The 13,024-nt window shown below is 44.9% G+C and overlaps 1 protein-coding gene across 11 annotated transcripts in view; it reads right to left on the bottom strand.

The window, feature by feature from the left end:
* gabra1 (gamma-aminobutyric acid type A receptor subunit alpha1) overlaps nucleotides 1-13,024 on the bottom strand; it is a 32,749-nt gene that overhangs the window by 17,878 nt on the left and 1,847 nt on the right. For 5 of the 11 annotated variants that reach the window (XM_037120590.1, XM_037120588.1, XM_037120583.1 and 2 more), the window contains 6 exons: nucleotides 11,717-11,822; nucleotides 7,778-7,890; nucleotides 6,651-6,718; nucleotides 4,349-4,569; nucleotides 2,063-2,145; nucleotides 696-839 (listed from right to left, as the gene is read on the bottom strand). In XM_037120590.1, coding sequence (XP_036976485.1) covers nucleotides 696-839; nucleotides 2,063-2,145; nucleotides 4,349-4,569; nucleotides 6,651-6,718; nucleotides 7,778-7,890; nucleotides 11,717-11,796 — 709 coding nt within the window. In that variant the 5' untranslated portion in view covers nucleotides 11,797-11,822. Of the gene's footprint in view, nucleotides 1-695; nucleotides 840-2,062; nucleotides 2,146-4,348; nucleotides 4,570-6,650; nucleotides 6,719-7,777; nucleotides 7,891-11,716; nucleotides 11,823-12,129; nucleotides 12,244-12,467 lie in introns of those variants that run through there. The other 6 variants (XM_037120584.1, XM_037120587.1, XM_037120591.1 and 3 more) reach the window with 4 other exon arrangements.

Here is a 13,024-nt window from a genome sequence, read left to right as displayed (position 1 = left end):
AGACTCGTCCCTGTAGTCTGTTTTCCCTAAATGGTTTGTTGTTGTTTTGGCCCTCACTTTTATTGTAGTTGAAATTTATTGGAGCAGTTATGGTCGTCATTTGTCAAATAACTCAATACCCGGGCACGATCCATTTCATCAGAGCACTCAGAGCCCGGCGCAGAGAAAAGACAGCCACAGCACCGGGTTTCATCTGGCTACAACAATGTGTTGATTTTGACGTTTTCCACAGACATAAATTACTGGAACAAAAAAATAACACATTGTATTTATACATCAACACGGCTTATTCAATCACGCGTGGTGGATGCAGTCGCTCGGGAGCTCGCTGCTAATAAAGCAAAGCGTAGCTCTGGGGATGAGGCTGTCTTAAGCATTACGTTCTGCCTGCAGCTAGCGTCGCTGCAAACAGGTCACCCATTTAATGCTGTCACTAATTTTTGCCAGTATCAATTGAGAGAGGAGGAAGTGGAAAGAAGCTGTGGTGGCCAGTAGGGAAATTATGAATCTGGGACATGGCCTGTCATACGTAAAGCGACAAACTGACGCCGCAGAAGATGCAGATGAACTGATGCAAAAATGAAAGGGTGAACGTTACGGAGGATGTGTTGACCTTTAAAGCTTTGACTGCCAGTGTTATCTAATTCACAGTAAACTGGACAAAAAGAGCACATTGTAACCTGACTGAAACCCACCTGTACTGGACTGGACCACACCAGAATCCACACTCTGTCCCATCAAATCGTACTGGTTTAATCTGGATCCGTCCTCTGCCACCACCACGGACTGGGCAGCCCCTCTGGTCCACACGTACACCACCTCTGCTCGAGTGTAGGCATCTGACAAGGGTGAAGCGAGGGAAGGTTATAAATTATTTTGCAGCTGGTTGTCCGCCGTCACGTGTTGCCTCGCTGGCTGTTCTATTTATTTTTTGGAAGCTGCAGGGGATGCCAAAGGGAAACACAGATCAGACAAATCTGAAATGAGATCTCCCATTCAAACCTTCCGTTCTGCCTTACCTCCGCTCATTCTGTCTCATCCTGTCTCCTCTCATCTCGTCTAGTCCGCCCTCATCTCAATTCTGCCTGTCCTGTCTTATTTGCTATTTAAGCACATTATTCTTTTCTTTCACCTTGTTAGGTCGTCTGCTAACCTCATCTCCACTGTTTTATTTAATCTTTTTCATAATCTAGGCTCATCCCGTCACTCCTCAAACATTTCACTGTTTCATCGTGGGGATGCGATGTCACATCGCGTCTCATCACGCCGTCCCCCGACTTATAAGAAAACAAAACAAACAACATCCCAACAGGACAACATGACCTTAAAACAGCCAAGTCAGTCTTTCCTTCCCTCCGGCCACCCAACCTGTCAAAGCTGCAGTGTGGCTGGACCACTGCAGAGGAAGGGATGGCTCGACTGCAGACTGCAGCATAAGGAAGAGAGCTCATCACTGAAATATTTAGGGAGTGAGTTCAATTTAAAGGGGGTTGAGGCTCGGTCCTTTCACTCACACTGTGCAGTGGTCTGAGGAGTGGCACAGAGACAGTCTCCCTGTCTGTCTCACTTTTGCAGTATTTTTTCCATCCTCTATGTTTTCCTCCCTTTAGGCCCTCTCTCATTCTCTACTCGTGTCCTCCATCATTCTATCTCTTGCTATGTCTTCTCAGGGATGATGCAGGGCAGGGCTCGCTGTCAGCGGTGAGCAGCTGGTGTGGTGCTCTGGAAATATTACAGAAAGTGCTGCCTTGGATAAACACAGGTCTGAGCGCTGCATGCCCGCCAGGGTCTTGCGGGGTCTTGCAGGGCCTGGCAGGGTTGAACGGGGGGGCCAGGGGGCCGTGGGAGCAGGATGGTGGGGGGGCCTTGGCAGACAGTTCCTCTGGGAGAACAGCTGTTACCACACTGTCATCCCTTATCAGGGACTGGTGCCGGGTCACGCTTCCAGTTGGACCAGACACACTCAGCGTGTCAACGAGGCACATGTGTGTGTCAGCTTGGTGCGTTCATGTGCTTTAAGTGTGTGTATGTGTGGCTGTGTGTGAGCGCAGTGGCCACTTACAGCTGCCAAACTTCAGTGGACAGGCATGAGCATCCATCGGGAAGTCTTCCAGGTGCATGGGACATTCTGCTCTTACTGTCAGCCTGGAAGAAAGCCATGCATGGAGAATTAGAAGAGAAAACACACACTACAATTTATTAATTCATTTACATACATTTGATTTCTTTTTTTTTCTGTTTCTATGTTTCTTTTTTGTTTTTGTTTGTTCTTGTTTAAGTCTACTTCCCCCTCTGTGTCTATGTGCATCCCAGCTGCACTATGAATTATATGTAGCATATTTACATTGTTGACCATTGTCAGTTTTTATAAATTACATTGTTACTCATTTACATATAACAATACAATTTATATATACTGTATACATACTATATAAGTCTACAGAATTGTCACATATTAGACATATTTGTTTTATTTTTAGATTTAACTACCTCTTACAATTCAGCACTATTCTATTTACATATTTGACTTTTACGTAGTCTTATATTATCTTGCTCTGTGTAAATCTTGTTTATATCTTCAGCATGACATTTTCTATTCTAGAAGGAGAAACTGTAACGTATGCAATCTAATAAAATAATTTCTGAAACTAAAATTAAAGAAAAAAGGGCAACAAGGAAAATAAGACAGTGAAAACACAGCATGCTGCAGAGCCAGAGAGAAAGAAAAGCCCGGTGGACGGAGCGACACAGCGGTCCAGTGAGGCACTGGGAACATGTGGCCGACTCTTTTTCTGGTCTCTCAGCACCAAACACTGTCAAACTGCACAAACTTCCCTCCAAACCAACAGAAAATGCTCCGCTCCTCTCAGCTGTGGGTTTTCTATTTCCTGACAGCTTGGTGAAAAACAGCATGTCAGGCCACCCGTGACACACTAATCTCCCATCCATCCCTCATCTCGCTCATCTGTGACAGCAATACGGGCTCCGCCTCTACCCCCTCCCCCCGCTAGTAAACATGCTAAAACAAATGTTTTACGATCCTCGCCTCTCAGACATCTCACATTAGCATCGCTCTGTGGTGTGCATCAAGGTTTGTGCTGTATTTACACTTTTATTTACCTCCTTCTCTGCTGAAGGCTGCTGAGGCGCCACGAGTGGCTCTAAAGTCAGCTCGGCCAGTCATACACCTTATCTTCCTGCTCGCAACTGTCAGGTAGCATCCCCAAAGTGATAAATCATTACAGGACAAAACTGTTTTATTTTTCCTGGTGAACACTACAATGGACAATATGACAGAGTGTGATGAAAATGTATGTGGAACATAGAGCTCATAAACTGCTGACTCTGATCTCTAAATATAGGAATAGAAACGTAGTGAATCATCTTATATGTAAGAAAGACTATATTCACAACCGGAGGTGTCACGCATCACAGAAAATCTTTCATTAAAGTTTTGGAAAATAAATTTAAATCAGAGGAGAAAGATCTTCACTGACTGATTTTAACGATGACACAAAAAAACTCTCCTTGTTTTCATGACTGAACGCACAAACTGACAACAACATTTAACACTGTTTTTGTTTATATTTGGCGGACCCTGCCACCGCTCTGTGTTGTAGAGATCATATTCTCCTCTGAGAACAGCTTGTTTAATCAGTTATTGTTATGTGTGTTGTATGGCCTCATTGATATTCTTTGAATTTCTTCTCCAAAACTACATAGTGTCCCTTTAAAAGCTTAAATAATCAAGCTGGTAATTTAGAGTTGTATTCCTAATGCCTGACCCGACCTTAAACCAAGACCCAAAACCATCAATAATGATTTTACTAATTAGAATAAGTATCGTCTGTCCATCATGTCTAGAAACTGTAAGAAATCATCCCTAAACAAAACCTGTCCCCTCATTACTTTGAACACAATACTGCAATTCATTATGACTCAATTCCACTAAAACAATTCTGGCGCACTAAATGTGTATTAATCCACAGCTGAAAACGATCCCTAAAATGCAACATTTACCTCAGTGTGAGCGTAAATGACTGAGAAACTGTGTATGTTTCCACAGGCAGTATACAGATAACAGGAAGTCAGAGAGAAGGGAGCGATGGGTAACACACTGCTGTAAAACTGCCCCATGCCATGTTTTCAGGATTTATTACACACAGACACATCAGCCACCCTTCGTTCAGCTCAGATAACATAGATTCAGTGTGCCCTTAAACTTCAGTCCTCATCAGAAAGAGGAAAACCATTTGCAAAATGACACAAGGTCTGCGCCTCCTTCAAGCTCTAAAGCACTTTTTCATCCTCGGCTCGTCCTTGCAGAAGGCAGAACTTGTGGGCCTACCTCATGGTGTACAGCAGCGTGCCCTCCTCTGTAATTCGCAGCAGCTTGTTGGGCATGGTCATGTTGTGGGCCACCGACTTCTTGCCGTTGTGGAAGAAGGTGTCGGGGGTCCAGATCTTGCTGGCCATCAGGTTGTTGAGACGCAGCACGGCCATGGGGCCTTTGAACTTTAACCGTTCATCCTTCCAGCTTTGTCTGAAGAAGACATCGATGGTGTACTCCTACAGGTGGACGGTGGGAGGTAGAGAACAGAACAAGTCAGACCCTGAACTCTGAACCCTGAAGCTGGTGTCTGTCTGTCGGTCCGAACGCAGCTGGCTCGGGGAAGCTGCTGAGTAACCCAACCTTACTTTTCTTTTTCACCCTTATTCATGCTCTCACTCCCCCCCTCTCTCTTCCCGTGTCACTTTGACTTTCTTACGGTATTCTTGGCCTAGTTTCCCTGCTGGTAGCTGTCTCTTCATGTTAAAGGCTTTGGTGAACATAGGGGGGATCTGGTGGAAGCTTCTCTGGCTTGCATTCTTAAAAATCTGCCTTCATTGTCAGGTATTGTAATTGTTCTTTATTTCACATAGCAGCATGTGCAGCTGCACTTCCATTTTCTTTCATTTTATCATTCACATAATTACATTCTGGCCAGTTTAATATGCTTCATGCAAATGGGGCCCGTTTGCTGTTTGGTCATTTGGTATTGCATAGTTAGGTAAGTGGTGAAAATGATCATTGTTAACATTTATCTTTAGGGAAAACTTCTTTGCTGGGCAATCTAAATTACACTGGACACAAACAGGAAGCACTGGGCACAAAATTAGGAGGACATTTCATTTTGAATGCAGCTAATGACTATAGCTGAGAGCAGATTTTAATGGTTCCACATGACTGCCCGGCAGAGTAAAGGGAGCCTGTAAAAATTACAGTTCAGCCTGTTTTTTGTTCTCTTGCCTCCCCTCCTCTTCTACTCGGCCCCTGTAAGATAATTAGTATGAACTGAAACAGAGCTTCAAGGTAATAGACTGGGATAGGGAAAGGCTGGAGATGAAGAAAATGTTCTTGAGCTCTTCCTTCTGGCTTTAGCACAGCAGCAAAACAGTCCAGGACTGCATGTCAGCAGCCAGTGCAATTAACTGAGATTATGTCAGATAGAGTACACACACTTCACGTGCATATAACAGGAGCCTTTTCCTCTTTTTAGTTCCAAGTGGTAAAGGAGAGACAGGGAGACATTTGGATGAGATTAATTGGTTTCCGGTGCACAGAGCAAAGATCAGCTGCTTCTGTTTGAACAGCCCACAGCTTCTTTCACAGAGCACAGTGAAGAAGAAATCACGGCGCTGACGATTCATATTTTCAAGTTTTGATTTTAATCTTGTGTGAATTTTTTTTGTGTGTTTGTTTTTTTAACTGTCAAATCATCTTACAGCACCGTTCTGTTCATCAAGAATCTCATCATGGGATTTGACAAGAGCTTGACCATCCAAATCTCAGCAGCACATTATATGGCTTCATCTGCTGCAGTTTCATTCCGTACCAGGAGTGAAAGACGGATCACCACCTCAATCTGCTGCTTCTAAAAACATGATGTATTTCTACAATACCAGTCAATCGCTGTCTGATGATTTCATTTATTTGATTGATTCGTTTTTGTTACATTTTAGCCGTTGAAACTCAATATCTACACATTAGAAATATAAATACTCCTAAACAAGTAAAATATTTGATTTGCTATTCATAAAGGAACACTGTGTAGTTTTGGAGAAGAAATTAAATTAAATGACAGATTTTCAGTGATAAATTAAAATACGGTCCCAGAACACTGCTGGAAAGGTGGCAGGGTCCGCCGCATATATATAAAATACAACAGTATGAACTATGTTTATTTATTCAGTTTATCTAGTCAAGACAACAAACACAGCTGGTTAATATATATATATATATTTTTTAAGCCAGTGAAGATCTTTTTCTTCTGATTAAAATCTCTTCCCCAGAACTGCTAAGTGCACCTTTAATATTCCACGACAAACAAACAGAGTTCACGTCATATTTCCACATGCACATGAACGCAGCACATTTACAACCAGGAGCAGCATTTATGTGGAGCAGGATTACGAACCAAGCACCGGAAAATACGCTTCACACATGTGACACTTTTATTAACACGTCAGGAGTTAATGGAATGAATCATCAAATTAATAATTATCTCCCAGCCTGCGTGTCCACAGAGGTTACAAGACGGGGCTGAGGGTGGAGGGAAGGGGGACACGGGGAAAACCAGTGACATTTACAGAGACCATAAGAGTCTTACCATGTCGTGGTCCGAAACTGGCCCGATACTGGTCACGAAAATGTCAGTCTTGACTTCGGTTACACGCTCTGTTGAAGCAGGAAATTGCAGGAGTGAGTGACTATTGGTGGCATTCATTAGCCCCCAACTACCTGTTAATACAAGCCCACCTGGCTACAGCTTCTGATCCATTCAATCATTCAAACATTAGCTTTAACACACACACACACACACACACACACACACACACACGCACGCACACACACACACACACACACACACACACACACACACACACACCACCATAAAAATGCCCATTTTAGACGTCGATAACCATTTCTGCCGGTATTGGTTTCAGTGTCAGCTCCATTACCCGGACAGTGGTTCAATCTCTTAATAAATTTGTGCATGGCTGTATTACTGAAAATATGGCACTCTGGTCCCATAACACTGAGGCCACACTGAGTCCAGCAGGGATTCAACTGGAGGGAGTGGCAGTGTGTGTGTGTGTGTGTGTGTGTGTGTGTGTGTGTGTGTGAGAGGGTTCCTTCCTTGTGATTCTCAAACTGAAATACGACAGCATGATTTATGAATGATACCCATCATAATCCATAATTTCTTCCCTCTCGGCTGCTGAACGTGTCGCAGGGCTCGTCTGTTTGATGCCTGCTGCATCACACTGCGATCCTCGGTGTCCTTCACACACCGATTCTCACATTATCTCGCCCTCTCTTCTCTTCTCTTTCTCCATTCCCTCTAGTTTTTTTCCGTTTCTGGATCTGGCTCTCGGTCTTTCTGCCATTTTGTTTTCTCTCTCTTAACAATGAGCAGTTTGACAATAGAGAGAAGAGGAGCCCCCGCACAATAACGTGACATCCACTATATGCACTATTAGAAGCGCTGGCTTTATGAAAATTCACCATTTCACAAGAGCAGCAGGTGAGGAATGTGTCTCCAATTGTTCTCTCTCTTTAGTTATCAAACAGGAGATTTGACACTGAAAGCAAACCCACTTCTAAGATATATTCATTACATATGTGTAAAGCTATTTGCGTATTTGAACAAAAAGTACAAGAGGAAAAGAAAAACACTGATTCAAACAGTCACCATGAGGGACAAAGTACATTCAATGACTCGGGTTTACTGACCTCCCAGTCCTGGCCGGAGGCGATTGTCATAGCCGTCCAGAAGGCTGTCTAAGATCTTGGTGAACACTGTTGTGTTATCTTGCTTATCATCTGTCAAGCCATTCTGCCCGGAGCTGGCAAAGCAAAGGAGAAGATTTAGAGTCGTCATAGCTAAAGTCCAAAACCACAGTCAAAACTGCCAAAAGAGTAAGAACAAACTCTGAATATGAATCATATATCAAAGACCATAAAAAAAGAGGATCTCTGCTGTGTAGTTAGCAAGACCCCTCCGTTGAGCACAGAATAGATAGATAGATACTTTATTGATCCCGGAGAAAATTCAAGAATGCTTCGTGCATCACATTGTGAAAGAACGAATTCAAAAAACTCTGTCGAAACCTTTATGACGCTGATGCTCTTGGCTGTCGTTACCAATTTACAATTCACAGCATGCGATCGAGAGGTTTTAGATCATCTCGATATGAGATGAATGAGAAAACTGCTCAAAGGTGGACAGGAACGGGGAGCATCCCCACGAGTCCAATTTATCCTGTGTTAGAAAAAAATCTGTATTATAATAACGGCATGTTTGTTAGTGTTCAACTTATTGTCCTCAGTGGGAAGTGGAACTGGGCAAGCGGGAGCGCACGTGAATGTGCGCACACGCCCACGCGTGGGCACGTAGGAGAGAGAAGAGAAATCATAATACATTATTTATTCCTTAATATGGTCTTTTAGAGCGCAGGCCTTGCTGAATGTGCTCTTTGAACATGAAACAAAATGCTCGGAGCAACGCCGAAAACAGTCGCAATCAGTAATTGTGAGTTTGCAGCATCTCCACACATAAATATTTAAACACACTCATAATCAGGGACACAGCCACTAATTACATATTGTAGAGCATAAAGGCAGGATGTGACGGGGATGTGTGTGCACGTGTGGATTTGCATACCTGGATCACTGCATGCATGTGCTGCAGGATCAGAGTCTGCGCACACATGCATGCTTATGTGCATATTCAGTGCATGTGTGTTAGTGCAGATAATAATCAGATGAAAGTCTGGAACAGTGTGTTGTGTGCCGCCAAGCAATCATCCTCTCCCTCTTTTTATGCCAATAGCGTTTTGGTTTGATGGTGTGCTAAATAAACAGCAACTGTTTGGAAACAAGCTTCGCCAGCCGAACGGCTCCAAGGAGACAGAGAGGTCATCAAGATTAGTTAGCGGGGACCTGCGACGGGAGGAGAGGAAAAGTAAGGAGGGATGGCGGGAGGGAGGGTCTGGAGGAACATGCGAGGAAGCTCTGAAGTAAAAGACAAAGATGAGAAAAAAAGGGATGGAGATAACGGAGATGGAGGAGCGGGAGATAAAAATAAGGCAGGAGGGCGAGGTTGGGAAGAGGTGAGGATACCGTTAAGAGAAGCTGGGGAGTGGCGTTCAAGACAGAACCAGCTCACATCTGAAAGCTGGAGGGGCGGAGGCAGCTCCTACAGCTCCGAGTGTGAGCAGCTAAAACATTTTGTGCTTTCTGAATAAGGATGCAGCATCGGCGTCACACACGGATTTGTATAAAAGGGTTCATGCGCGTCTCTCTGCCACCAATTTCCCTTAATTTGTGAGCGACCCTTTATCTGCCAAAAGAGGAGAGAGAGAACTCTCAAAAGACCACAGCACTGCATTAAAACCGGAGCAACTGTGATGAGCAATTTTGTTTTGCGTCAGAGGTAACAGCTCTGAAATACTCAAATTCAAACCAATAATAAATCTGTTGTTGTTCAGGTCTGGGGAGCCAATTATATATAAACGCAGGTAGCACAAATTGCATCCATGGGACGTCAGCTGAGGCTGAAATTAAACACGACCTCCTCTTCTCTTGTTAATATTCCTGCTTTCTTCATTTATTCAGGCTTTTAAGATTTGTCAAGCCAGTGTGAGACAACGAAAGCAAGTCTGGTCTGCCCCCAAGGGTGACAGAGAAAACAAGCCCAGCATGTCCTGTTGCTTTTTCAAGTTCAACAATAATTAAAAACCACTTAATGGAGGGAAATGCAAAGTAAAAATACATCATTAGAAGTCATTAAATAACAAAAATGAAAGTAAGAATCGATCAAAGGGCAGACTCTTTTATCCTGCTTCGATTTAAGTCGAATTTGTTCACCAAATCCAGTGGACATCCACATTTTTCACATATAAGTAACACGTGGAGTGTTATGGCATTTTAGACTGACATTTTTTACAGCGTCCATGGGGAGACGTGGGTGGTGGGGAGTTTTGGGGGTGGGTGTCGAGGAGGGAGGAAGGAAAACAGAGAGGAGAAGGTGCTGTGGAAGAATCCACATGTTTAGCAGCCAGGGGCCACTTCCTCATAAAACATTGTACACCATCCCCATCTACAGGTCATCTGAACAGCAACAGTGCTGCTCACACTCGCTCTGCTGGTGACTCTCTCTCTCTCTCTCTCTCTCTCTCTCTCTCTCTCTCTCTTTCTCCATTCGACTGCATGTCTCTCTCTCCTTCCCTTCCTCGCTCTCTCTTGTCACTCGGATATCTAATTATAAGGCAATTTCTTGCGGTGGCGACATACTGTAGCGGAGTGCTAGGTCTTCCTGATTACCGTGTCTCGTTGAAATCCCCCAAGGTGTGTGTGTTACGAGTGTGTGCGTCCGTGTGAGTGAGCGTAACTCTGTATTTGGCTTCAAAAAATGGGAGACTGGATTATACAGTAAATCTTTGGGTGATAATTGGTTTGCAGTTTTGCAGTGACAGTTCCTCGCCAGAGTAATCAGTACTTTTACATTTCCTCTAACGCGCTCCACTCGCAGCTCATCAGACTCTCTGACTGCATCTCAAAAACTTAAGCCACGGCCTCGATTAAGATGAAGACAGTGAGATGAAGCAATGCTCGATGTGTGTTTTTTTGATGACTGAGCATGAGGAAAGCTGGACCATCTCAACACATCATGGTGCCTGAGACATCGCTGCTGAATTATTCAGAAAATCCCGATTCCCTCAGTCTCAGATGGGCTCAGATGATATCATGCAGCTGCAACAGCTGATGGACTGCACTGCTCTTGTTATACTTGAACATTTTCCCCCCAAATTCAAAGTTACCCACATTAATCCAAAGGACGTACAGTCAGATTGCGATACTCTGAGGTATGCGGCACACATGAGTGGCTGCCCAGCATTTGAACCATGTGGGAATTAATGCAGTTTGCAGTCACATGACGTAGATCTCATTGCTGTCATCTTCCATCCACTCACTCCCTCTCCCTCCCTTTCTGCTTCCGTCTGCTTGTGGTTAGGTGACACCCAACACCTCGCTGTTGACATTGAGAAGTGTGTCTGTAGATTGAAGCCTGCCTTCCCTGCAGCCGCTGTCAAAAAAACACGTGTGCACGGATCTGTGCCAAACACCACGCATCGTGCACAGCCCGGGTCTTTCGAGCTGGGGATGTTCGCTGTTAACCCCACAGGGCTCGTGCACCAACATGGATACAGTCTATTTTGGCTCCTGCACTTATTACCTCTATGCAATTATAAGCATGGAGGTGTCCTGTGGGGATGCCCCAGATCATCCACAGAGGATACGCTCAGCAAGGGACGGGTGTAACCCACTAAATGAAGCAATGGGCAGGAGGGCAGGACATCAGCCCAGCAGGAGCTCCACTGGCTGAACCCTCAGCTGGCTGAGCGCCTCACTGATTAACTGACATGTTTATGAGACAGTTGACAATTTGGCAAACAGGGAGACCTGCACTGAAGTGTAATTGTCCCTTTCAACAAAGCCTCATTCAATAGTTTGCCCAATGGCAGTGCAGTCTTCACAGTGTGTCCCTCAAATGTCACAATGTGGATCCACAGTGAGATCTGGAGTTCAAAGGCAGACAAAGGAGCCCAATGAGAGGTTCTCTAGATCCAGAACTGATGATCCAATGCACAAGTCAAAGTTGGTTCTTACCTTTTTCCACCCAACACGGTGATGGTAACGAGAGCATAAGTCCACAGGCACACAAAGACCGTCCTGCTCCGTCCACGCATAGTTGCAATATGAGGACCTTTCACTGCTGGAGGTCACAGAGAGACAGACAGAGAGAGAGGAGAGACACTGTTAAGTCAGGAGCCAGTGGTCCACCATTAACTCCAACATCTCATCAACACACATGTCACGCAGCAACCCAGGTGGAGGTTCTACAGAGGAACCTCGGTGTTTTTAACACCTGCCACAGACTCACTGACAGCACCTGAATCACACAGCGGCCCTGTCACACACACGACTCCATCACATATCAGCAGACACGAAGCTTCTCATCGTAATTCGACAGTAAACACATCCTGCATCAGGTCTGACTGTGTGGAGCTGCTCAGACTCACAGCCATGTCTGCTTCTGTAGCGCGATGATGAAGAAGAAACAACAAGGCAGCACAGCATCGACCACATAACACCCAGTGAGCTCCTGTGGCACCTGTGCACAGCCTCCTCTAATACCCTGCAATGTGAACCGCGGCGGTACCGCAATATCACCCCCCCCTCCCCTAAAATAAGACCGTTTGCATCCTCCTCAATCATGAAGCTATGATGTCAGCCGGGTCATAAAGTATGTAAGCAATTAGCCTGCGCTATTGCGCATGCAAAACACATCGCTCACCATCACGGTCCATCGCTTTTTTTTTTTTTTTTTTTGAAGGCGTTAATCGGACCGATTACTTACTGACAGGAAACGAAGAAGAAGGAGAAAAACACAGGATGCCACAGAGGAGCTCAGAATCCTGCTCACAAGACGAACCCTGCTGGACCTGCTGGACCTGATTCTGATGTTCCGAGGTGCACCGAGCGGATTGGGAGTCGGGGGGGTTGTTGGGGGAGGGGGAGGGGGAGGGATGGGAGACACACAATTCTCTCTTTAAAAAAATGAAATAAAAATAAAAATAAATCCGATGCTTGACAAGGATTTAACCAAACGGGGGATGATGCAGATTAACGCACGGAGGAGAAAATCCCGCACCAGCAGCACACTTTCTAAGTTATTCAGAGGAGAAATGTCCCCCCTCTCCCCCTCTCTCCTCCACTCTCCCCCTCTCTCCTCATCCGCGGTTTGCGTGGACGCGTTTCAGCCGGGAAGAATTTTTTTTGCATGCAACTGGCATCCCTCCGAGGCTGCTCTGAATTCACGCGTGGCGATTCCCTGTTTGTGCGTGGCGGAGGAATGATGCAGAATGTGCGTTGATGCCGTTTATGTTTTTCTCTTTCATTTCTCTCCGGAGCTGT

The sequence above is a fragment of the Acanthopagrus latus genome, chromosome 13 (assembly GCF_904848185.1).
Source record: "Acanthopagrus latus isolate v.2019 chromosome 13, fAcaLat1.1, whole genome shotgun sequence".
NCBI lineage: Eukaryota > Metazoa > Chordata > Actinopteri > Spariformes > Sparidae > Acanthopagrus > Acanthopagrus latus.
Note: the sequence above shows the minus strand (reverse complement) of the source record. Positions and strands in the feature narration are given on the sequence as shown.